The sequence below is a fragment of the Arvicola amphibius genome, chromosome 4 (assembly GCF_903992535.2).
Source record: "Arvicola amphibius chromosome 4, mArvAmp1.2, whole genome shotgun sequence".
In the NCBI taxonomy this organism is placed as follows: Eukaryota; Metazoa; Chordata; class Mammalia; order Rodentia; family Cricetidae; genus Arvicola; species Arvicola amphibius.
In genome coordinates, this window is record NC_052050.1 from 46,442,926 (window position 1) to 46,467,451 (window position 24,526).

The 24,526-nt window shown below is 42.4% G+C and overlaps 3 protein-coding genes and 2 non-coding genes across 14 annotated transcripts in view; 1 reads left to right on the plus strand and 4 right to left on the minus strand.

Moving 5' to 3' along the window:
- Positions 1–188, minus strand: part of Smg6 (SMG6 nonsense mediated mRNA decay factor) — a 240,939-nt gene extending 240,751 nt beyond the window's left edge. Inside the window, exon 1 of the mRNA XM_038325034.2 lies at positions 1–188. Within this exon, the coding sequence (XP_038180962.1) occupies positions 1–88 (88 nt within the window). The 5' untranslated portion in view covers positions 89–188.
- Positions 26–21,375, plus strand: Srr (serine racemase). Of its 10 annotated transcripts, none has more exons than XM_038325045.1 (9): positions 29–409; positions 7,220–7,445; positions 14,156–14,327; positions 15,398–15,524; positions 15,710–15,813; positions 18,021–18,140; positions 18,228–18,302; positions 18,702–18,911; positions 19,152–21,375. In XM_038325045.1, exons 3-9 carry the CDS (start codon positions 14,160–14,162, stop codon positions 19,359–19,361), a joined length of 1,014 nt encoding a protein of 337 aa, XP_038180973.1. In that variant the 5' UTR covers positions 29–409; positions 7,220–7,445; positions 14,156–14,159; the 3' UTR covers positions 19,362–21,375. The 10 variants fall into 10 exon arrangements, with proteins under 10 accessions (XP_038180977.1, XP_038180978.1, XP_038180976.1 ...); XM_038325043.1 differs by having other exon boundaries at positions 29–389; XM_038325044.1 differs by having other exon boundaries at positions 29–374.
- Positions 18,539–24,526, minus strand: part of Tsr1 (TSR1 ribosome maturation factor) — a 12,966-nt gene continuing 6,978 nt past the window's right edge. Inside the window, exons 9-15 of the mRNA XM_038325038.1 lie at positions 23,254–23,416; positions 22,945–23,055; positions 22,187–22,319; positions 20,501–20,617; positions 19,990–20,130; positions 19,823–19,897; positions 18,539–19,718 (exon numbers count right to left, since the gene is read on the minus strand). Of these exons, the coding sequence (XP_038180966.1) occupies positions 19,540–19,718; positions 19,823–19,897; positions 19,990–20,130; positions 20,501–20,617; positions 22,187–22,319; positions 22,945–23,055; positions 23,254–23,416 (919 nt within the window). The 3' untranslated portion in view covers positions 18,539–19,539. The remainder of the gene's footprint in view (positions 19,719–19,822; positions 19,898–19,989; positions 20,131–20,500; positions 20,618–22,186; positions 22,320–22,944; positions 23,056–23,253; positions 23,417–24,526) is intronic.
- On the minus strand, positions 21,996–22,088 carry LOC119813859. The gene has a single exon (XR_005285302.1). It is a non-coding gene; the product is annotated as a small nucleolar RNA SNORD91 family (small nucleolar RNA).
- On the minus strand, positions 22,762–22,854 carry LOC119813860. The gene has a single exon (XR_005285303.1). It is a non-coding gene; the product is annotated as a small nucleolar RNA SNORD91 family (small nucleolar RNA).

The following is a 24,526-nucleotide window of genomic DNA, read 5'->3' on the forward strand; positions in this document are numbered from 1 at the left end:
CTCTGCTCCCGGCCTGCGGAGCCAGAGTGGCCAGGATCCCTCGCAGCTCGGACGCGGAGATCCGCACACGCTCCAACCCCTCCGCCATCTTCGCGGCGGCTGCTACAGCTGCTGCGACTCCGCCACCGCCGCGCGCAGCCAGGAAACCACGACGGACGGGCGGCGCGCGCTCACCCACTCCCACCCTTTTCCCCGCCCTCTCTTGTCGCCCTCCCCAAACGACGGTGGCCGCACTGGGAGCAAAAGCTTTCAGCTCGTTCAACTAGGGCCATTCAGGCCGTAGAGCCAGCGTGTGCGCGTGCGCTTGCGCAGAGGTGTAACGCTGGAAGGTACGCTGAGGCTTGGAGGTGAAGGCGCAGCGCCCAGGAGGTGAGGTGAGGCGAGGGCAGGTACGGCTCGCCCACGCCAGGTGGGCATTCGCTCCTAGGGATATCGGTATTGTTGTGGTGGCTAAAGACGACACTGTTTTTGGTCTAGGGCTCGGGTTCACAGAAACACCCTATAATTCGGCCTCCGATCATTTTAGGCCAAAGTCTCCTTATCATAGGCCTGAATTGTGGAGCTTAAAGAACTTTTAATAATGATTATTATTTTTATCCCTATTTCTGATAAACTGACTTTCAGAGAATGGAAGAATTGCCTTGTGTAACAATTGGTTGTTCCAGAGTATCAAAGTCTATGACCGAGTTCCTCACCAAGACTTGCTGGGGGAGGTTGTGTGGAAGTAGAGCAGAAGGAAATTATCATTCGATCTGAGAATTTCTGTATCACTGAAAAAAAATTTAATTACTCTTTTGGAACTCATATTTATTATCCCCAGCTCATCTTTACGGTTTTAAATATTCACTGAGGCTTGGTATTTGAGAGGCTGAGGCAGGAGGATTGCAAGTTCAATGCCGACCTGGACAATATAGTACATTTGAGGCCAGTCAGGATAACATATTAGAAGACCTTGTCCCAAAAAAAGAAGCAAAAAAATAATCAGACCAGAAGATTGGTACTTTATTTAGCCTCACTGACCATTAACTCCTATTAAAGTCTGAGGAGGAGAAACTTCCTTCTCAAAGGCTACTCTTCAGCTTTTGTTCCTTCATTACAACTTTAGACCCTCAAAAAATAGTAACCAGTTATTCCCTGATCATAGTATAAAAGATCCTGATAGAACTCAATTAGTTCCTGTTATGTGACAGATACTTTGCCATCAGAAACAAAAGACAATGACAGGGAAATATTTCAACAGCTCAAAAGAAGGGGTATATAATTTGAGTGGCCAGAGCAAATTGCAGCCTTTGCCCAAAGATTGTAGAGAAATAGAATTGAGATCCTGAATGATGGTACATGCCTGTAACTCTAGCACTTGGGGGGAAGAGCAAAGTTCAGTGCTGTGGTGGCACCATTGAGTTCAAGACCAAACCAAAGTACATGAGACTCTGTCTCCAAAACATAAGCCAGACATGGTAACACACGCCTATAATCCTAGCACCAGGGATACAGAGGCAGGAGGATCTCTTCAAGTTCAAAGCCAGCTTGGTTTACATAAATGAGGCCAGCTAGAGCTATGTAGTAAGACCTGTCTAAAAACAACAGAAAAAAAATTTAAAACCCTAACTTGATCCCAGCACTCGGGAGGCAGAGGCAGGTGGATCTCTTGAGTTCGAGGCCAGCCTGGTCTACAAGAGCTAGTTCCAGGACAGGCTCTAGAAACTACAGGGAAACCCTGTTTCGAAAAACCAAAATAAATAAATAAATAAATGAATAAATAAATATTAAAAAAATTTAAAAAAAATAATAAAAAAACCCTAACTTGAAACTGTTATGGTATCACACATCTCTAATTCCATGACTTTGGATGCTAAGGCAGGAAGATACAAGAGTTCCAGACTAGCCTAGGCTATACACATACTCAAGGTATAGGTAACACTTCGGAAATGGAAACAAGAAGATCAAGAATCCAGAGTTTAAGGTCATCCTTGGTCAGCCTGGATTACATGATACCATACCAAAGAAAAAGAAAGAAAGAAAGAAAGAAAGAAAGAAAGAAAGAAAGAAAGAAAGAAAGAAAAGAATCCCTAATGCCACATATACTGGATGTTGTGGCAGAAGCCTGTAATCCCAGCAATTGAAAAGTACAAGGAAAAGGATTAGAAATTCAAGGTCATCTTTGGCTGCAATCCAGCTGAAAGCCAATATGGGGGGTGAGGGCAAGCAATCTATTTTCCAGTTGAAGGCCTCAGTATGAAAATTGTTTGGTTATGTTTACTTTTGTTGAGGCAAGTTCTGTTGTTTCCAGGCTGGTCTTGAAGTCATTATGTAGCCAAGGATAACCTTGAATTTCTAACACTCTTGTTTCCATCTCCTAAAAAATGGGATTACAGATGTGGCCCTATGTTGATGTGTCAGGTTGATCTTGTTCTGGGGATTGAACCAGGGCCTGATACAGGTTGAACAAGCATCCTACTGACTGAATTGTATCCCTAGTCCCAACTCTTATTTATTTATTCATTTATTTATTTTCTAGTCTTTAAGTCATGATGGTTTTTTAAAAGATTTGTCTCACTTTTAATTAGTATGTATGTGTCTTTGTGTACGTACATCCACATGAGTGCAGGTGCCTGAGGAAGACAAGAGGCATTGGATTCCCTCTGAAGCTAGTTACGGGCAGTGATGAGCTACCTGATATGGGTTCTGAGAACTGAAGAGCCATATTTGTTCTTAACCGCTGAGCAATTCTTTCAGCCTCACAACTTTAAAAAAAAAAGTAAGAAAAGAAAAGAAAAATAATTTAAAAGAAGAAAACTTCTCTAGGACAACCATAGCCAACTTAATTTGATACTGTCAGTGACCGGACCAGAGAGCCTCTTAGTATTAAAACAGAACTCAGAGAAATTTACCAGAACTCAGGGAAAACACAACAAATACATAAGGATGAGTGATTATGAGCATGGGTCCAAAAAATTAATAATACAAGTTCTAAAATATGGTAGCTGACTGAGTAAGAATAACAGTCAAGTTACAGAAATAAAGCTACTTTTTTCTGTTTGTTTGTTTTGTTTTTTGAGACAGGATTCCTCTGTATAGCTTTGACTGTCCTAGAACTCACTCTTCAGACAAGGCTGGCCTCGAACTCAGAGATCCACCTGCTTCTGTCTCTGCTTCCTGAGTGCTGGGATTAAAGACGTGCACCACCACTTGGCTGAAAAGCTACTAAATTGATGGGGAAATTTTGAACTTTTAGTTTTAGAGGACTCATGAAGTATCAAATAAAACAATGAGTAAGACTCCCAGCTTGGTGGCCAATGACTGTAATCACAGCTACTCAGGACACCACGGCAAGAGAGTTCCATCCTCAAAGCCAGCAATGCAGGAAGACCAAGGCTCAAAATACAATTTTTAAAAAGTGGGGGAGGAGCTGGAGGGATGGCTCAGCGGTTAAGAGCATTGTCTGTTCTTCCAAAGGTCCTGAGTTCAATTCCCAGCAACCACATGGTGGCTCACAACCATCTGTAATGAGGTCTGGTGCCCTCTTCTGGTCTGCAGGCACACACGCAGACTGAATATTGTATACATAATAAATAAATAAATATTTTTTTAAAAAAAAAAAAGTGGGGGAGCCGGGCGGTGGTGGCACACGCCTTTAATCCCAGCACTCGGGAGGCAGAGGCAGGCGGATCTCTGTGAGTTCGAGGCCAGCCTGGTCTACAAGAGCTAGTTCCAGGACAGGCTCTAAAAAAGCTGCAGAGAAACCCTGTCTCGAAAAACCAAAAAAAGAAAAAGAAAAAAAAAAAAAAAGTGGGGGACTGAGGCATGTATGTGCATGCCTTTAGTCCCAGCACTAGGGAGGCAGGGCAGAGGCAAACAAATTTCTGTGAGCTCAAAGCCAGCAAGCCTGAACTACAGATTAGGAGAGAGGAGGAGGGAGAGAGGGGAGAGAGAGAGAGAGAGAGAGAGAGAGAGAGAGAGAGAGAGAGAGAGAGAGAGAGAGAGAATCTATTTACAAACCAATATATATTATAGTTCTATCTATGTGTGGCAAAAACAATTTTTTAATTTATTTATTTATTTATACAGTATCCTGCCTGTAGGTCAGAAGAGGGCACCAGATCTCATTATAGATGGTTGTGAGCCAACATGTAGTTGCTGGGAATTGAACTCAGGACCTCTGGAAGAGCAGTCAGTGCTCTTAACTGCTAAGCCATCTCTCCATCCCTGGCAAAAACAATTATATGCTTATGTAAATTTTTGTATTTGTTCATCAAAAAAAAGGTGGACTATATGCCAGATACTCAAAGTAGAGAACAGGTGCTCTGACAGCAGACAATGGAAAACTCTATATGTATCTGTAATGTCTTAATTCTTAAAATAGGGATTTGGTCACATAATATGTAGGTAATATAGAAACAGTAAAGCAGATCCAGATAATGGAAGATGAAGGAATTCAGTTTTTAAAAATTAAAGTTGGAGGCAGGGGAGATATTTTAGTGAATAAATGCTGAACAGTCATGAGGGCCTGAGTTCAGATCCTCAGAACCCATGTAAAAGACAGGCATGATGGTGCACACATGTAATCCCAGTGCTGGGAAGTGGAGACAGGTGCATCTCAGAGGCTTGCTGGCCAGCAAATTCAGCTAAACTGGCAGGGGTCAGTGAGAGACCTTGTCTAAAAAAAAAAAAAAAAAAAAAAAATGAAGTGGTTACTGGCAAAATGGCCTTTGCCTCCAAGCCTGACAACATGAGTTTAATTCCTGGAACTTACATAATAGAAGGAGAGAACACACATACACAGAAATAGATAAACTATTTTTTATTTTTGAAGAAGATAGTCACTAGCAAGCTGACTCAAGCATATAAAGGTGCTTTGCCACCAAGTCTGATGAATTTGATCCCCAAGCCTACATGGTAGAAGGAGAAAATCAACTCCCCATGTTGTCCTCTGACCTCTGTACATGTGCTATCACATTCTTGCACCCACATAGATACATACAAGATAAATTAATAAATGTTGGCAATTAAGAAATAGAGAGCAATAGAGAAAGATGCCAACTTCAGCCTTTGGTCTCCACATACACAGTTCATGCATACACCACACACAGTTAGAATTGTACAAATTACATAAAACCAAAGTTAATAACTACAAATTAGGCAAAGAATTCTAACCACTTGTAATCTAAAGAAAAATTAAATAGCTCACAGAACAAAGAAGTAAATAGGCCAGGTATTGTAATGTGTGTGTAGTCCCAGCTAGTTGGGAACTGATGATTGCAGAGGTATAACTTACCCAGTTCAAAGTCCAGCCTGAAAAACAAAGCAAGACCTCATCTCAGAACGAAAGGAGAGGCCAGAAGACTCAGCAGTTAAGAACACTGGCTGCTTTTCCAGAGGTTCATATGAACCTGAGTTCAACCGTCAACACCCACTTAAAAAGCTAAGAATGAATGATCTCATAGGTTTGTAATGAAAGTTCTGGGGAGATAGAGACAGCTGAATCTCTGAAACTCATTGGCCAGCTAGCTTTAATCAGTAAGCCTCAGTTCCCAGTGAAAAACTATGTGTTAAAAATAAATAAATAAATAAATAAATAAATAAATACATACATACATACATAAATAAATGAAGTATAGGGGGCTGGAGAGATGGATCAGCAGTTAAGAGCACTGGTTGCTCTTCCAGAGGTCATGAGTTCAATTCCCAGTAACTACATGGTGGTTCACAACCACCTATCATGGAATCTGATGCCCTCTTCTGGAATAAAGGCATACATGCAGATAGAGCACTCATACAAATAAAATAAAAGGTAATCTTTTTTTAAAAAAGTAAAAAAAAAAATCCCTATAGCCAAGGTAATTAAGCTGCTGAGGGATAATACCCTACCCAGGGTTCATTCAGGGTCCACTCCCATTCATGTGTATGAGTGCATCTGTGTTCATGAACACCCATGGACAAAAAGAAATAATATTTATTTATTTTACATCCTGACCAAAGTTTCCCCTCCCTCCTCTCTTCCCAGTCCCCCACTCCCACCACCCCTCTGCCTCCCCCAATCCACTCCTCCATTTCTATTGAGAAAAGGACAGCCCTCCCATGGATATTGACAAAACGAGGCTTATCAAGTTGTAGTAAGACTAAGAACCTCACCTTGTATTAAGGCTGGGCAAGGCAACCCAGTATAAGGAATAGAGTCCCAAAAGCCTGGGCTGGAGAGATGGCTCAGTGGTTAAGAGCACTTTTGCTCTTCAAAGGACTTAAGTTCAGTTCCCAGCACCCGTATAACGTGACTCACAGTTCCTAGTGGGTAGGACATCACACACACACACACACACACACACAAGAAAAGAAAAGAAAAGAAAAGAAAAGAAAAGGGAGCTAGAGAGATGGGGCAGGGGTTAAGAGCACTGGCTGTTCTTCCAGAGTTCCAGAGTTCAATTCCCAGCAACCACATGGTGGCTCACAACCGTCTACAGTGAGATCTGGTGCCCTCTTCTGGTCTGCAAGGCTACATGTAGGCAGAACACTATACATAATAAATAAATCTAAAAAAAAATAGAAAGAAAAGAAAAAAGAAAGAGGAACTGAGTGTGGCCGTGCACCTCTTCAATCCCAGCATCTGGAATACAGAGGCAGGCAGACCTCTCCGAGTTCCAAACTAACCTGGCCTATATAATTAGTTCCAAGATAGCCAGTGCTACATCCCAGCAAAAATTTAATTATGTTATTTATTGTGTCTGAGCTCACATGTGGAAGTTAGAGGATAACTGCAGGAGTTGATTCTCCCTCCACCATGTGCATGCCAGGAATGGAACTCAGGCTGTCAGAGTTGGCAGCATGTGCCTTTACCAATTGAGCCATCTCTCCAGCTCTCCCTTTTTCTTCTGAAAACTACCTTTCACACCTACTGGGGAGTTTGGTTTCGTTTTTCCCCTCCATCGTTCCTTCTAACACTTCTGTTTTCCATCAGAAGCAGAGACTTGAGGTGATCATACTATTTTGTTCACTGTCATTAACAAGATCTTTCTCGTTTTACCTTTTTCGTTCATTTTAGTACCAGTCATTCTTCATCACTTCTTTAGTGACTTGAACGTGCTTGATAGATGTCTTTAAATATAAATGTATCTTTGCATAATATATAATGTTTTATGTATGTATTTTAAATGTACATAATTGATATTGTGTTATAGATCTCATTCTGTTTCTTTTTCATGTTTCCATAAATTCTATTACATAGTATTTCCTAAATGACCTTTCACCCTTTGCCACATTGGTCCTGGGCCAAGATGGGCCAGTCAAAGTCCTTACCCAGAATTTTTTGAACTGAAAGTGAGAGAAAATCCCTCTTCAGTGTGGAAGCCATAAAATGTAAAACACAGAAACTGTCAGCAGCCATGTGTCCTGTCGTGTTGAACCAGCTGGTCTGCTGTGAAAAGGAAGCCGACATGCCAAAGGCAGCAGAGGTGAGAAACTGAGAGTCATGGAAGCTCCTAAGCCCCTGGTTGCAGTTGTTGCTGAAGCTCTACATCCCCTCTGTGGTGTGCCCAGCCCTTCCTCGGATTCCATGAGCCAGTGAACCTGGAAGCCCTCATCCTCTGCCTAAGCTGCTTCAGACTAACGCTCTCTCACTTGCAAACTGTCAGTCAGGGTCGCTAAGGAACAGAACTGAAAGAATGAAATATGTGTATACATAAATGATATGTATTAGAGTGCCTGATAGGCTGAGGTGGCTGATCCCACAGTGGCTATCTCTTGTCAGAAAAACCAAGTACATGGTAAAGTTTAGTCCACACTAAGTTGGAATCCTGAAGAGGCTGTCTTTAATACCAACAAAAGAATGCCTCATCAGTGGGTAGATGAACTTGCCAGCAAGAGTGAGCACAAGCAGGCAAATAGCAGATGTTTCCCTCTTCCGTGTCCTTCTGTGGGCTCCCACCAAAGGTGTGACCCAGATTTAGGATAGTTTGTCTCACCTCAAATGCTCCAATCAAGAAAACCCTTCCCAAGCATTCCCAGCTGCTTGGGTTTTACTTGATTTTGGCAAAATCAAGTTAACAAGGGAAATTAGTCATCACAACCAAGAGGCCTAAGTATAACTGCTGTTACCTCTTATTTTCAGCTTGCTTCAATTGTGATAAAATACACATAAAATGTTTCATTTAACCATTTTCTGAGTGTATGTTTTTTGTTGTTTAATGTATCCTGTTACATACCCAAACCCATTTATACCTATTAAACAGCCCTCCACAGTCCTAAACTCAGCCCGTCTACTATCCTTTCTTTGAATTTTCTACTATAGGTATCCCACATCATTGGAATCATGTAGTATTTGCAAATAGCCTATTTCTCTTAGCATAATGTCCTCAGTGTTCATCTGTGTTACAACATGTCAGAATTTCCTCCTATATTAAATATGATTCTTCCATTTTATGTGCATATTGCATATGCATGGACATCTGTATGTTAGTGGCCATTGGCTTCTTTTGGTTCTTATAAATAATGTAGCTGTGAATATGGGAGTGCAGAAATCTCCTTGGTTGTGGGGTATTCATGAGAGAAAACGATTAGGCATGGACTTAAGCCAACGAAAAGTCCTTATTAGCTGGTCTGTAACTACACTGGGTATTTGGATCCCAGTGTAGCACTGAGCCTTCTGTAGGGTGAGCTTTTAAGCTCTGGGTAGATATACTTCAGTTAAGAAGAACAGTTAGAGCTGGGCGGTGGTGGCACATGCCTTTAATCCCAGCACTCGGGAGGCAGAGGCAGGCGGATCTCTGTGAGTTCGAGGCCAGCCTGGTCTACAAGAGCTAGTTCCAGGACAGGCTCCAAAGCTACAGAGAAACCCTGTCTCGAAAAACCAAAAAAAAAAAAAAAAAAAAAGAACAGTTAGCTGAAGCAGAACTACAGAAGCAGCACTTGTAAAGACTTTCCCATCACTATGGACTTTGATGGAGTGGGCCTTTGTTTTAGTGTTGGCAGGCAGTCCTGAATACATGCTGTGTTTTACAGCCTAAATGGTAATTCTATTATGGAGTCATTTGTGCAAAGGTCTGGGGCCCTGATGAAACACAGCTTTTGGTTCTTTGATCGAGGGGTAGAATTACTGTTCAGGTGAGAATGTATGTCCATTGTTTTTAGGAACTAGTGTAGTGTCTCCCATAACACCCTGATTACTCTATTCGGACCAGCGGTACACCTATTTTCCCACTTCTCTCTGCTCTGGCCTAATGCTGTGGTTAGAGGTGGTGCCCATTGGAGTTTTGATTTGCATGTTTCTGATGATTTGTGATTCTGGGTATTTTAATGTGGTCATTGGCCATTTATATATCTTATCTAGGGAGATTTCAGGGTTTTGGAGGTTTTTGTGTTTTGATACAGTACTCATGGCAGCATAGGCTGGCCTGGAACTCACTGGGTAGCCCAAAGGTGACTTTGAACTTCTTATCCTCCTGCCTTCACCTGGTACTAACTTGTACGATCACCTTGTTTTATGCAGAGCTGGGGATCAAACCCAGGGCTGCCCTTATGCTACTAGGCAAGACCCTATCTGAAGGACATCATTAGTCCCTTAAAGTTTGTGTTTCCATAGAAGGATTTTTTTTTTCTATCTCTGCTTTTGCCATTCACTCCTCCTTTGCCTCTCCTGTGTACTGAAATTCCTCTGTATTGGGCTCCTTGGTTAAATTTTTGTCCCTTTCCTTTTCACTGTATGCAGTAGTGGTTTTCTGAAAATGTGGGTATATCCCTGTGACCCTATGCCTTGGAAGACGGAGCCAAAATGATCATGAATTCAACACCAAAGCCAGTTCAGCCTACATAGTAAGAACCTGTGTCCAAAACCACAAAATTTTATTACATATGTATGTATCCTAACATGGCACTTACCTGATCAGGGGCTTAATAGTATTCCACAGCCCTTAAAAAATTGAAAGCTGAGTGTGATCCTATACATCTGTAATCCTAGTACTTAAGTAGAGGCAGGGCCCGGTGATGGTGGTACATGCCTTTAATACCAGCACTCGGGAGGCAAAGGCAGGTGGGTCTCTTGAGTTCAAGACCAGCCTAGTCTACAAAGCTAGGTCCAGGACAGCCAGGGCAACACAAACCTTGTCTCGAGGGGGCCAAAAAAGAAGAAGTAGAGGCAGGATCATCAGCAGTCCATGGTCATCCTGGGGCTACTACATAACAAGTTTCAGGCCATTGTAGGCTACCCAAGACTGTCTTTAAAGGAAAAAAAACAAAAACAGGAAAAAAGCAAACAAGGAAGAGTGTCTTAAGTAATGTAGCCTTGCTCAACAGCAGCAGGGCTGTTTCAAGGGCAGAGCTGTCCAGGAATGGATGGACCTACACTTACTTGCATGAGGGGCTATAATCATCTCATGGGCCCACAATATTTAGTGTTCTTCATTGTTTTTTTCCTGAGATAGAGTCTCACTGTGTAATTACCACACCAAGAATAGATTTCATGTTTTATCCCATGTGTATGAGTGTTTTGCCTGCGTGTATACCTGGTGCCATGTATGCCTGCATGTACCACAAGTGTACCTGGTGTCTGAGGAGATCAGAAGAGGATCTTGGATCTCCTAGAACTGCAGTTACAGACAGTGTGGGTGCTGGGAACTGAACCCAGGACCACGACAAGACCAGCTAATGCTCTTGACTGCTGGACCATCACATAGCCCTATTACTTTTCCTGGATGGTTTTGATGTCTTATTTTCTGAACATGAAGCAGCACTAGGGAATTATTGTATGAACTATGTTTATCTTTGCAGTTTTGAGTTTCCCAAGAGGATCTGATGTAATAAAAGGTTTCTAAGGTTCTGTGTGGTAAAAAAGAGTCCCCACATCTCTGTGAGCCCTCAGACCTGGAACTGGCCAGAGCCTGGAAGCCATGAGGAAGAACTAGACCGATAGCTGTCCTTGCTTCTGTGATTTCTCACACAAGCCTTTCCTTAGTCATGCCAAAAGAAACTCTTCAGTTCCTGTGGAAGCTGAAACTAGCACAGCCAAAGAGAGATCTGAGAACTGAAGAGCAGTTAATTTTAAAGATACTCCTTGAAAAACTACCTTAAGCCATATCTGAAGTTAGAAAGACTAAAAAGTTAAGGGACACCAGCTATAGAACTGCTAGGACTTGCAACAGAGGCAGCCCAGTGGCTGCATCAGGTGACTCATGGTCACTGTAACTCCACTTCCAGAATGTATGTGGTGCACATGAGCTCACACAGGCATACCCGTGCCCGTAAATAATATATCTTTTTAAAAAGAAGTCATTTGGGACTATGGGTAAAGCTCTTTGATAGATCCCTGAGTTCTTGGATCCCATCTTCTACATGGGGGAGTGGGGAAAACACTTTAAAAGCTAACAAAATAATCTACTAAAGTGTCTCATTACATAATAAACATGCAAAAGTCTTACTCTTCATAAGAGTATCAGTAAGTAATCTTAAATTTTTGTGGTAGGGGCTGGAGAGTTGGCTTAGGAGTTAAGAAAATTAGCTGCTCTTCCAGAGGACCTAGTTTGATTCCCAGCATCCATGTGGCAGCTCACAACCATCTGTAATCCCAGTTCCAGGGATCTGATTTCTTCTGGCCTCCCTAGGCACCGGGCACACCTGTGGTATGCATACATATACCAAGGTAAAACATTCATCCACATAAATCTAAAAATATTTTTTAAAAAATGATATAGCAGGCTGGGTAAAGACTCTTGGAGGTGCCTGACAATCCAAGTATAATCCTCAGGACCCACATGATAGGAGAAAAGAATCAACTCCCAAAGTTGTTCTCTGATGCCATGTCATGGGCACCCACCCCAGTACACATTGGGAATAAAATTTAATAAACAGCACTATAGCTAACCAAGCAGTGGTGGTGCACACCTTTAATCCCAGCACTCAGGAGGCAGAGGCAAGCGGATCTCTTGAGTTCAAAGCCAGTCTGGTCAACAAAGTGAGTTCCAGGATAGCCAGGGCTGCATAGATAAACCTTGTCTCTTCCCCCTCACCCCACCCCTTAAAAAAGAAAGAACATATATATATATATATGTATTAATAATATGTATTATATATTATATCACACACACACACATATATATATATATCACACACATAACAAGGCAGAGTGAATGGACAGTCCTTTAGATACTATTGTATGAGCTGATACAGTCATCTTGGCAGCAGTGTCAGATGTCACAAAACTGACACTTACTACACTAGAGTAACACCAGATGTCTTAGAACTGTGCATACCTTTAGATACAACTTTGGAAACTCCGAGGAAGCTGAGCCAAATGGAGCAAGAAAATGTTTGATTTTAACAGTCAGGTAATATATATGTTTTCGAAGCATACAAAATTACTTATTAAAATGGCACTAAAGCGCCAGGCAGTGGTGGCATATACCTTTAATCCCAGCATTCAGGAGGCAGAGGCAGGTGGATCTCTGTGAATTGGAGGCCAGCCTGGTCTACAGAGTTAGTTCCAGGACAGCCAGGGCTGCTAACAGGAAAACACTGTCTCAAAAAGAAAAAAAAAAGAAAGAAAGAAAAAAAAGGCACTAAAGCTAGATGTATGATGTAGGTCTGAAATCTCAGCACTTGGGAGGTGGAGGCAGGACAGTCAGAATTTCAAGGTTATCTGCTACATACCAAATTTGAGGCCAGTCTGGGCTACATGAGACCCTGTCACAAAAACCAGACTAAATAAAAAGTGAACAAGGATAGGACTGAGGCAGGCATGGCTGCTCCATACCATAATCTCAGGGATTGGGAGGCCAAAGCAAGAGGAACACCCTGGTCTACTCAGTTCCAGGCTAGCCTGTGCTATAGAAGCAAGGCTCTTTCCCAAAAGAATAAAAATTAACAATACAGCCAGGCTTGGTGGCACATGCCTGTAATCCTAGCGTTTGAAAAATGAAGGCAGAATAACCAGGAACTCAAGTTATCTTTGGCTACATATCGAGCTTGAGCCCATCCTGGGCTATATAAGACAAACAAAACCTGTAAACTAGAAATATTGGCACATGGCTAACTCTGGCAATCAGGAGGTAGAAGCAGCAAGAGGAGTGTGAGCTTGAGCATCATTGCCTGGCAGAAGCACCCAAAAGGTGAGAAGATAGCTGATGAGTTAGGCATGCTCGCTGCCGTTCCCGATGACTCGAGTCCAGTTCCCAGCAATCCTAACAGGCAGCCCTGTGCAGGCTCCAGAAATCCATACATTCAAATTGACACATAAAATTTTTACACCTTTTAAAAATAAAAATCAGCTGGGCAGCAGTGGCGCATGACTTTAATCTTAGCACTTGGGAGGCAGAAACAGGCAGATCTCTGAGTTCAAGGTCAGCCTGATCTACAAAAGCCAGTTCCCGGACAGCCAGGGCTGTCAAACAGAGACCCTGCCTCAAAAAACCAAGGGGAAAACCAATTTTTTCTTCAAAATAACTTTTGTTCATGTATTTACTCAGTCTCAATATGTAACCCTAGCTAACCTGAAGTGTACTGTGTTGACCAAGCTGGCTTTGGATTTACAGAGAGTTCCACCTGCCTCTACCTCCATTGTGCTGGGATTAAAGGTATGAGCCACCACTCCCAGATCTATTTGTGTGAGTGTGTGTGTGTGTGTGTGTGTGTGTGTGTGTGTGTGTGTGTGTTGGCCATGCATGCCAAGGCACCTGTGTGGAGGTCTGAAGACAATTTGTGGGAGTCACTTCTCCCATCATGTGGGTCCTGGGGACCAAGCTTAGGTTGTCAGGCCTGGCAGTAAATGCCTTAAGCTGCTGAGCCACCTGAAAAATATAAGCTAGGTACAGTGGCACACATAAGTAGTCCCAGCAATCAGAAGGCTGTGACAGGAGGATCCCCTGGGTTTTATTCCAGCCTGGACAACATAGTGAAACTTGACTCTCAAAACAAACGGCAGATGTAGCGGCACAAGCAGGCAGAGGCAGGCAGATCTCTGTGCATTCAAGGCCTGGCTATACAATGATGAAGGTGCATACCTGTAGCAGTACCAAAAGGTTTGCGTGGCAAAGAGGAAGTTCCTCTCTGAACAGAAACCCCAGCATCTAGTAGTGGGCACAGTTCCGCATAGCCCTACAGCCCCCAGGCTCTGCTCCTGTGCTTTAAACATCGTTTGGACTGTGTTTTGACCCCTTGTCTTGTTCCTGGGTTTCAGAACCATGTGTGCTCAGTACTGCATCTCCTTTGCTGATGTTGAAAAAGCCCATATGAACATTCGAGATTCTGTCCACCTCACGCCAGTACTAACAAGCTCCATTTTGAACCAAATAGCAGGACGCAGTCTTTTCTTCAAATGTGAACTCTTTCAGAAAACTGGGTCTTTTAAGGTAAAAATCCATTTTGTTTTTTTTTTCCAAATCTGTTTTATTCTCCTGTCCACTAACGGGGTGGCTGGTAGTAAACAAATGTCTTTTTGCAGTTGGAAATAAAAGGTCACACAGTTTCCAAGTCCTGGGTACCAGCGTTAGAACATTGATATGTCTATTTCACACAACCTAAAATCCCTTACAATTATGGTCCCATGAATATTCTCTAAATAAGTTAAAGGTGTGCACCATCACCACACTTGGATGTATTTTTGTACAGCTGTACAAGGTTGTGTATTTTAAACAGAAGAATCAGTAACAAGGTTGTCCTTGGCTACATAGCAAATTCAGTACCAGCCTGGGCCACATGAGATCTGTGTTTAGTTTTATTTTGTTTTTTTGTTGTTGTTGTTTTGTCTTGTTTTTTGGTTTTTTGTTTGTTTGTTTGTTTTTGTTTTTTTTTGAGATGAGGTTTCACTCTGTATTCCTTAATGTCCTAGAACCTACTCTGTAGACCAGGCTGGCCTCAAACTCAGAGATTCTCTCTGCCTCCCAAGTGCTGGGATTAAAGGCTTGCGCCACCACCACTCAGCTAAATATTTTTTTTTATTTACAAAGTAAAGCAGTTATGATAAGATAATTTACTATTGTGAAAAATATTTTTTTTAAACGATTTTATTTATTTATTACGAATACAACATTCTGCCTCCATGTATGCCTGCAAGCCAGAAGAGGGTGCCAGATCTCATTATAGATGGTTGTGAGCCACAATGTGGTTGCTGGGAATTGAACTCAGGTTCTCTGGAAGAACAGTCAGTGCTCTTAACCACTGAGCCATCTTTCCAGCCTCGTGAAAAATATTCTTTAAACTTGGTGTGCATGCGCCACCACCACCTGACCTGCTCAGTATTTTTGCCGTGCTTCCATTTATTGCTTGGCGCAGGAGGCTCTGCCACATAGCCTGGGTGCATAGCAGGCTGTTTGTATAAATACCCTCTACAGTTTGCACAATGAAACAAGTGAATTCATTTCTCTGAACATGTCCCCATTGTTAAAATGATGCACCGTTTGTAATTCAACATCTCTTCCAGATCCGTGGTGCCCTTAATGCCATCAGAGGCTTAATTCCTGACCCTCTGGAGGGGAAACCCAAAGCCGTTGTTACTCACAGCAGTGGGAACCATGGCCAGGCTCTCACCTATGCTGCCAAACTGGAAGGTACTATGTTTCTCAGGGTCCAGAGTAGTATCAAAGAGTGGGAAATTACCCTAGTTATAGTAAGAGGGATGACAGCCGTGGAAAATAAATTTCCAAAGGAATCCCTGTTTGCTCATAAGCAAAATGATGCAAGTTTCTCTCCTAGAAGCACCTTACACTGTCTAACCATGTTCTTCCCCTCCCAGGGATTCCTGCTTACATTGTGGTGCCTCAGACAGCTCCCAACTGCAAGAAACTGGCAATACAAGCCTACGGAGCCTCTATAGTATATAGTGAACAGAGTGAAGAGGTAAGGAGGGAATGTTCAGCTTCACTTGACAGGCTCTCTGCCTCCCTTACTAGAAGCTTCCTCTTTGCCTTAGCGTGGCCAGCCTTTTCCCCATCCGTACTCAGCATAATGCGACTAAAGCCAGGCATGGTGGCATATGTCTATTCTAGCACTCAGGAGGACACAGAATGGCAACTTCCAGACCAGCCTGAGCTACAGAGTAAATTTTTTTCCTCAAAAAGTATTACAGCTGGATATGGTTGCTACTTGCCTGTAATCTCAGCACTTGGGAAGTACAGGCAGGAAGATCAGGAGTTCAAGGTCATCCTTGGACACAAGTGCTAAGACTAGCCTCAGGCAGGTCTACATGACACCCTGTCTCGGATGGGTGGATGGATGGGAGACTTTATTTTTAGACAGGGTCTGTCTAGATAGGGCTATCCTAGAACTCACTATATATAAAGTAGGATGGTTTTGAACTGAGAGAGATCCACCTGCCTCTGCCTCCAGAGTACTGGAATTAAAGTCATATGTACCTTGCTCAGTCAGAAATTAAATTTTTCTTTTTATGTGCAGTAGTGTTTGGCCTGCATATATGTTTGTGTGAGGGTGTCAGATACGCTGGAACTAGAGTTACAAACAGTTGTGAGCTGCCATGTGGGTGCTGGGAACTGAAACTGGTACGCTGGAAGAGCAGTCAGTCCTCTTAGCCTCTGAGCATCTCTCCAGTCCCAGAAATTAAATGTTTAAAGATGTTTCACCTATGCTTCAGCAGCCCAACTTTCCTCCCTGGACATCAATGATTTTGTCTAACACCAGATTCCTGGCCTGACTCCTCTCCCCCATTCCGGTCTTCCTCACCTCATCAAATAGCATCACTTCTCTAGTTGTTCAAGGAAAAACGAAAATCTTAGATAACTCCCAAACACCACATCCAGAATATCCGTCCTCTCAGATTTAAAAAAAAAAAAAAAAATGTTGTGGGGGAGGGCTTTGAAGCCAGCTAACAAGCAAAGACACCTGCTGCCAAACTTAACCCAAGTTTAATTCCTGGGACCCAAACAACTTTAGCAGAGGACTAACTCCCAGTTCTCCTCTGACCTCTACACATATGCAAAATTGAATAGATGTGATAAAAATCTTAAAGAGAAAAACCAGAACTTTTACAGTCCAGTCCCACCCCCCCTTTTTTGTTTTGTTTTTTCGAGACAGGGTTTCTCTGTAGCTTTGGGGCCTGTCCTGGACCTAGTTTTTGTAGATCAGGCTGGCCTCTGCCTCCCAGCCGCTGGGATTAAAGGCGTGCGCCACCACCGCCGGCTCAGTCCAGTTCCTTTTAACAGCTCCTACCATTATCACCATGGTTCCACCCAGCATCAGTTCTCACAGACTCAGTAGTCTTGGCGTCCACTGGAGTCCCCATGTGTTCAATAGCCACCAGATATCCATTTAGACCGTTAGTCACCCCAAATTCTCCTTTTCCACCTCAAAGTTTGAAAGGATTTTATGATTTATTTTTTGGGGGAGGGGTTTCTCAAGACATGGTTTCTCTGTAGCTATGAAGCCTGTCCTGGAACTAGCTCTTGTAGACCAGGTTGGCCTCAAACTCCGAGATCCACCTGCTTCTGCCTCCTAAGTGCTGGGATTAAAGGTGTGAGCCACAACCACCCGGCTATGATTTATTTTTTATGCGCATTGATAGTTTTGTTTTTGCCTGCATGTTATGTATGAGGGTTAAGGATTCAGCAAAACTGTAGTTATGAGGTGTCATGTAGGTGCTGGGAATTGAACCCAGGTCCTCTAGAGCAGCCACTGAGCCATCTCCTCAGCCCAAGAGTTTTGTTTTGATCTGGTGCTGGTGCCTTGTAAGCACTAAGCACTCACTGTCTCAGCCACCAGAGTTCTTAGGATGGTCTAACTATGCTGTCTTTCTGCCTCACCTTACTGTATTATCCTCTCCCTTAGCAGTTCTCCAGAAAAGGCCAGGTAATTCTCCCTTATGCATTTTACATTCATTAACACCTTCAAACATTTTTAAAGATCCATAGCTTGTTCATGTCACATAATTAAAGCCCCTCAGCCACCCAAAGAAAAATCTATTTTTTCTCACAAGCACTCAGACATACCATGTTTATTTATGAAATGTGAAAAATTGTCTTTGAAGTGTTAAGTGACTGAACTGTACTTTTGGGACTGTCAGTCAAGAAAGCTACATTAATGCTACCTTTTAGTCCAGAGAAAAGGTCACTCAACGAATTATGCAAGAAACAGAAGGCATCTTGGTCCATCCCAACCAGGAGCCTGCAGTGATAGCTGGACAAGGGACAATTGCCCTGGAAGTCCTGAACCAGGTAAAATGCCGTCTCATTTGGCCAATAGAAAAGTGATTTCACATATATAAAACTTTATTAATTGGCTTATTTATATTTTTACTAAAGGTTCCTTTGGTGGATGCACTGGTGGTACCAGTAGGGGGAGGAGGAATGGTTGCTGGAATAGCCATTACAATTAAGGTGAGAAAACTGTTAAAAGGGCTTCCTGGATTAGGACCTGTATCACACTGCATTGTGGACAGCTTCTCACCATGCCCCCAAATTACTATTCTTTTGGGCCTCCTTTGCCTCACTGTCCTTTTCATAGATGATAGCACAGCAGAAAAGCAACTGAGGATGAGCAGCATCCAAGTCCACCTCACTAAACTATTACTCTCCCCAAATTTTTAAAACCAGTTGTAATTTAGTCAATTAAGTCAGTTATCAGATACAACTTTTATTAAAGTGCTTCAAGGTCATATTTCCATTTTGGCATCAAAAGAAAGACCCTTCTGGAACATGAAATATGTGTCATCTAGTATGCCTTCTTCAGGTATGCAGGCAAACCTGCTAGTGTACAGTCTCTGTTCCTCTGCCCAGGCCCTGAAACCTGGTGTGAAGGTCTACGCTGCTGAACCCTTGAATGCAGATGACTGCTACCAGTCCAAACTGAAAGGAGAACTGACTCCCAATCTTCACCCTCCAGAAACCATAGCAGATGGTGTCAAATCAAGCATTGGCTTAAATACTTGGCCTATTATAAGGGACCTTGTGGATGATGTCTTCACTGTCACAGAGGATGAAATCAAGGTAAGACTGTGATGAAAAAACAGCAAGTCTAACTTCCTAGGCAAAAGAAATTTATGAACAGAGGATTAACTTAACACATGGGAAACCTGACAGTTAGCAGAGCTAGGCTGAGTTGTATATGCACTTTATTAGCAAGCACAGTCATCGAAACAAACCCAAACATCTACTTCATTTGGTGTTCAGAACTTAACCTACTATACTGTTTGTTTCATTAATCCTTACTCCTTTCTGTGCCAACAGCATGCAACCCAACTGGTGTGGGAGAGAATGAAACTGCTCATTGAGCCTACTGCTGGTGTTGGATTGGCTGCAGTGCTGTCCCAGCATTTCCAAACAGTCTCTCCTGATGTGAAGAACATCTGTATTGTACTCAGTGGTGGGAATGTAGACCTAACCTCCCTAAACTGGGTGAAGCAGGCTGAAAGTCCTTACCAGACTATTTCTGTTTAAATTCATGAATTGTCTCTAGATGAAAATTGTTTTCAAAATCCTAATGGAGAAGAATATTTTAGTAAGAGTTATAATTTGGTGACCAAGTAATAGTGTAAACAGCTGAAATAGAAAGCAGACTGCCTTGTCACAACCCACACTAAATTCTGTCTGCAGCAGACAGAATCCACTGAATCCATTATTCCATGTCCACTTCAGATGCTGCTGAGGAGATCTCACTTTTCACCCATGGTACTGGCTCTGGTACATATGGGTCATAAGTCCATTTGGGGAAAACTCGCTTATAGAGATTCATTAATACTGTATCCTGAGATTTTAGCTTCCCATCAAAACTGCACTTCATATGGCCATGGGTACCTAGAAGGAAAACAGCAAATTGGTTAAAGTAAAGTAGGCACTAAAGCAGTGAACTTTACAGCCCAATAGTCCTTTGGTAACACTTGGGAATCCCAGACTCTTACCTAGAGGCTCCTTGATGTGTCCCCTGCGGCCCCACTTGGTTCTCAGTTCCACAGGCTTAAACCACATCACATCCTCTTAGAATAGAACACACAGACACAAAATCAAACAATGTCAAGCCTGTCTTCCCACCAAAGGGAACCAGATCCCTCTCGTCATTCATGCCTACCTCTGTTGAAGAACATGTAACGCACCACTGCCATCTTAGTACAAATTTTGAACGGATGACCACTCAGAACAACTCTCTTGATGACCATCCTGTCTGGATCCACTGACAACAGGTGGCCTGTAGCAATGAGGCTGTGCACTCCTATGGAAGGAGAGCAGCTGTTAATCTACAGGCCATGCCCTTCAGCTACTGCTCTCATCTATTTTAAAGACCCATGCCAGACTCTCGGAGAAGTGTACTGTTACCTTTCTGAGGTCACAAAAGACCAATAAAAAAATATTTTTATTGAGCCTGCCCCCCAAACCCACCTTAAAAATAGTACTCCAAGCAGTCTCTACTCAAGTGTGCCAACAGGAAAGAACTAGCTTATCTCCTGGGCTTACTTACACCCTCAATGAGGTTGAAATTGGTATTTTGGAAAAACCAGCAGCATACCTTCTTAATATAGCCTAATTACAGAAAAGTTATGGTCCTAGTAGGTTTACCGTTTACCATTTAGAATTCAACATACCGTTGCTTCTCTGCTTGAAAAGTAGCACAGATGCAGGAGGAAAAGTGATTGGCGCAAACACTGTCACCACCAAGGCCGCATCTACAGTCAGGAATCTCTGAAATTTATGTTTATCAGCTTCCATAGTAAGGGTCCAAAATAAATAGAAAAAAAAAGTGAAAAGCCTTGAGAAACCATAAGCAATGCAAAGGCTGTCAAAAGCTTTGCTGCTGCCACACACAGACCCACCTTTTAAAGTTATGATAATGCTATAGATCAACATCATATTCTCAGCCTAACTGTAACTCTTAACCAAAAGCACTGGTGTTTATGATTATGTTTTTATTTAACTATGTGTCTGGGTATAGGTATATATATATATATATCCATGTGGGTATGCATGTGTAGGTGCCTCTAAGCTGATCAGTGTGGTAGGTACTGGGAACTGAACCAGGTCACCTATAAGCTCCAGTCTGCTTTGTTTTGAGACAGGTTTATGTATTGCATGCTGGCCTTGAACTTACTGTGTACCTTCCTCCATATTTCTCAAGGGCTAGGATTACCAGCTTCATCTGTGTTTCTCTATACTACTCTCATTTTTTCCCCTCCATAAATACAACTAAAACATAAAACCTAGTCCCATTAATAATTTTTCAACTGGAGACAGAATAGAGCTTAGACTATGGTTGGCACTGAAAGTCCTCCAGGTGATGTGATCTCACTACAACCAAAACTTTTACTCAGGCTGACTGCGCAGCAACTCAGTCTCCAGCAGAAACAGCTTCTACCCAGAAAGCCTCTTTTGTGTTGGGTGCAGAACAGTAAGCTAACAGAAAAGCTCTGTTCATTGCAAGACATTTATTACTTTCTTAAAATAATAAAAGCTTTTAAATACATTTTGCTTGTTTTGGGAGTGTGGGGGGCACATATACTACAGCACTGGAGCAGAAGTCAGAAGTCCTCCCTTCCATCATGCAGGGCACTCCCTGAACAGAGATGCTCAGGTTCAGCAACAAGTACAAGTGCTATTCCAGAAACTCAACGTGCCTTTATAACACCATGCCAGCTGGGCATGGGGATGTACCCCTCCCTATATTCCCACCATTCTGAAGGTCAAGGAAGGCAAGCTTGAGCTACATATTAAGACTTTGTCTCTCAAATCTCAATATATAAGAATAATACAAGACAATCATACACAATACAGTTAAATACAAAAGCAGGCAAAAAATAAATACTGGGAGAGATGGGAGTAAAGAGTCCAAGGCTCTCTTTACTCTGTCTCAAAAGACAAAAAAAATCACAAGACATGCCATGTTTTAGTAAAACTTTGTTTACAAAATGGTGTGATAGACGACAAAATTTGCCCAGAGCACCAGTAATGCTGTCACCATCTCTGTCTCCTGTAACTGAAAGGCAAGTGAGCTATGGTGTTGGGGCAGCTCTTCAGAAGCCCCATGTGAGCAAGCCAGCAACAAAACATTTCTATTCCTAAAGCTACCAACTCTGAAACAATACTCATAGTAGAAGCCTCAGCACAACACAGTTCGCATCACTGGGATGCTTCAGACAGGTTCAGACATTTTGAATAGAAACATCATTGGCTCCTAAGTCAAGAGTACTGAAAATCTCTCTCACCCCAGAGACTTAAGAATTTCAAACTGTCTTCTGCCTTCAACCATGAAAGACCCCAATAGCTTCCATGCTAACCTGCTGTGTGCTGAGAGAATAAAGGCGAGGCTCGGAAGCGCCTGAATCCACAATGGAAGATCAGTTCTTCTTTGGCCTTCACAGGTTCCGTGTTGCCAGGATTCCGACTCACCACCATGTTCAATACTGACATCTGAGGACCAAATAAGAAAAAGCTTCATAGTCTAGGCATACAACAGCCTAACCTGAAAGGCAAACCAAACAAACACCAGTTTTACTCTAAGAACTGGCCGTGCTAGTTAGTGACATCATGCAGATGTCATTATAGTCCTTTTTACCCATCAACTGGAATTCCAGGTGCATACAGGCCTTATCAGTGCTTCCATACACATGTAAGCTAGTTTACTGTTCCACATCCAACATTACAAGAGCTCAGCCGTAGTGAATGACTATCACATGACCTGATCACCATATATCCTCCCAACCCATCACCCAAGCCTCCACAATCTTATACCAGCTGTCCTGCTCCCAGTGTGCATGACTACTGGCCACCTAGAGAGAAGAGATGCCTACACTAGCATAAATGTTTACTTTTAAGACTGCTACCCCATTCTAATCTGAAAAAAAAAAAACATTCTTAGCGAAGTCTCAGAACCATACAGACCACATCACTAAGATGCTTCAGACAGGTTCAGACATCTTGGGCATAACCATCATTGACTTCTCTATTCAGATTCCTCAATCATCACAATGTGTAAAAAATGTATACCTTGGAGAAATATTTGTAATTCTCCATTTCCCACAAAACACTGATTTACCTTCTGTTCATAAGGTAGTAAAGAAAATGCAATCAAGGGTGCTCCTTGCCTGAAATGCTCAACCACCGAGACAGGGACATCAGAGATATGAATTGTGACATACCAGCCGACCTGCCAGAAAGAAGCACAAGACAGGCACAAGGTTATCCTTATGTCCCAGTAATGAGGAAATCTTTCTTCAATGATCTATGCCAAGCCTCATCATTCATGAAAGTGTCAACACCCAGACTCAACCTTCTCAGTTAATCATTTCTGTCCCTTATTTGTTCCCAAACAAAAACAAATGGCAAGGTGGACAAGGCAAGATACCTCAGCTCCTTCAACATCTTTTTCCTCAATCTCTTTGAAGATTCTTCTTCTAGTATTAATAAAATTCTGGAACTGAAAAATCCGAGCATAATCTTGAGGAAGGTTTTCCTTAGGGTCCCAAGGAGATGTCCTGAAACTCTTGAGGCCTCTATATTTCTGAAATCTAGAACACAGGTTTTAAAGAAAGTAAGAGGTTATTAGATGGTGCTACTTAAAACTTACCTTGCTTCTAAAATGGTCAAGGCTCTAGCTTTTTCAAAGTACTCTGACCTAGGGAAGTGGTATAATGCTTACCTAGTATTCACCCCCTGGGTTCAATCCCCAGCATAGCACAACAAACCACAAAAAGGCTTTAGGTCTGGCTGTTATATTCTGGGGCAGGATCATGTGTTCCATGTCTGCCTGAGCTACAAAGTGAAACTGTCTCAAGAAACTAAAAATTACTCACTAGGTATCAAAATATCCTAATGAACTAGAACTGGGCTTGGAAATACACAATTACTAATCCCAACACATAGGAGGTTAAGGCAGAAAGACCCAGAATAGCCTGGTCTACACGAGACCCTATCTTTCAAGCAAACAACGACCAACTAATAGCTTTATCAGAAACTATGTCCTAAAACAGCTTCTAACAAGTATTTCAGAAGAAACCTAGGCTTTTCACAGGGAACAAAGTATTTACAGTACCCGCCTGATATCTGTCAAGGAATGTGGCTCTTCAACCTGCCTTATCATTTACCCAACACTGACACTGGCTTTTTTAGTCAGGCTTACTTCCAGGGGAAAAAAAAAAAAAAAATCACCTATATTTTTTGGTTTTGCTTTTTTTTTGGCGGGGGGGTGTGGGATGGGGGAAGGGTAGGGTTACATTGTGTAACAGCAATAGCTGTCCTGAAACTAGCTCTGTAGACCAGGCTGGCCTTGAACTTAAGAGAGCCACCTGTCTCTGCTGTCTCTGTCTCCAGAGTGCTGGGATTAAAAGTGTGTGCCATCACTGCCCAGCTCCCGAAAAATCACCTACTTTTCTTGCTTTTTACTTTTATAAGCATTCATTCAAACATACACTCTCATTTTTCCAAATATATACTTGAGAGCATTTACTCCTGCAAGGAATAGTTACTGATTAACTTAGGTATATCTGTTTTACTAGGGTCTTCTGAACAAATCTACACCCTGCCTGTATTTTCATGCTTCTTACATAGCAATGTTAGCCCCCTCAAGGACAAAGACAATGTGTTTTTTTTATTTGGTTCCTGTTCACATAGTTCTAAAC

Bases quoted from the DNA above. Each gene is read 5' to 3' on its own strand.
- Srr (XM_038325049.1), top strand. From the start codon at position 14,160: ATGTGTGCTCAGTACTGCATCTCCTTTGCTGATGTTGAAAAAGCCCAT. The intron at 15,525-15,709 runs GTACTATGTTTC...TTCCCCTCCCAG, and splicing joins CTATGCTGCCAAACTGGAAG to GGATTCCTGCTTACATTGTG. The intron at 18,303-18,701 runs GTGAGAAAACTG...TCCTCTGCCCAG, and splicing joins GAATAGCCATTACAATTAAG to GCCCTGAAACCTGGTGTGAA.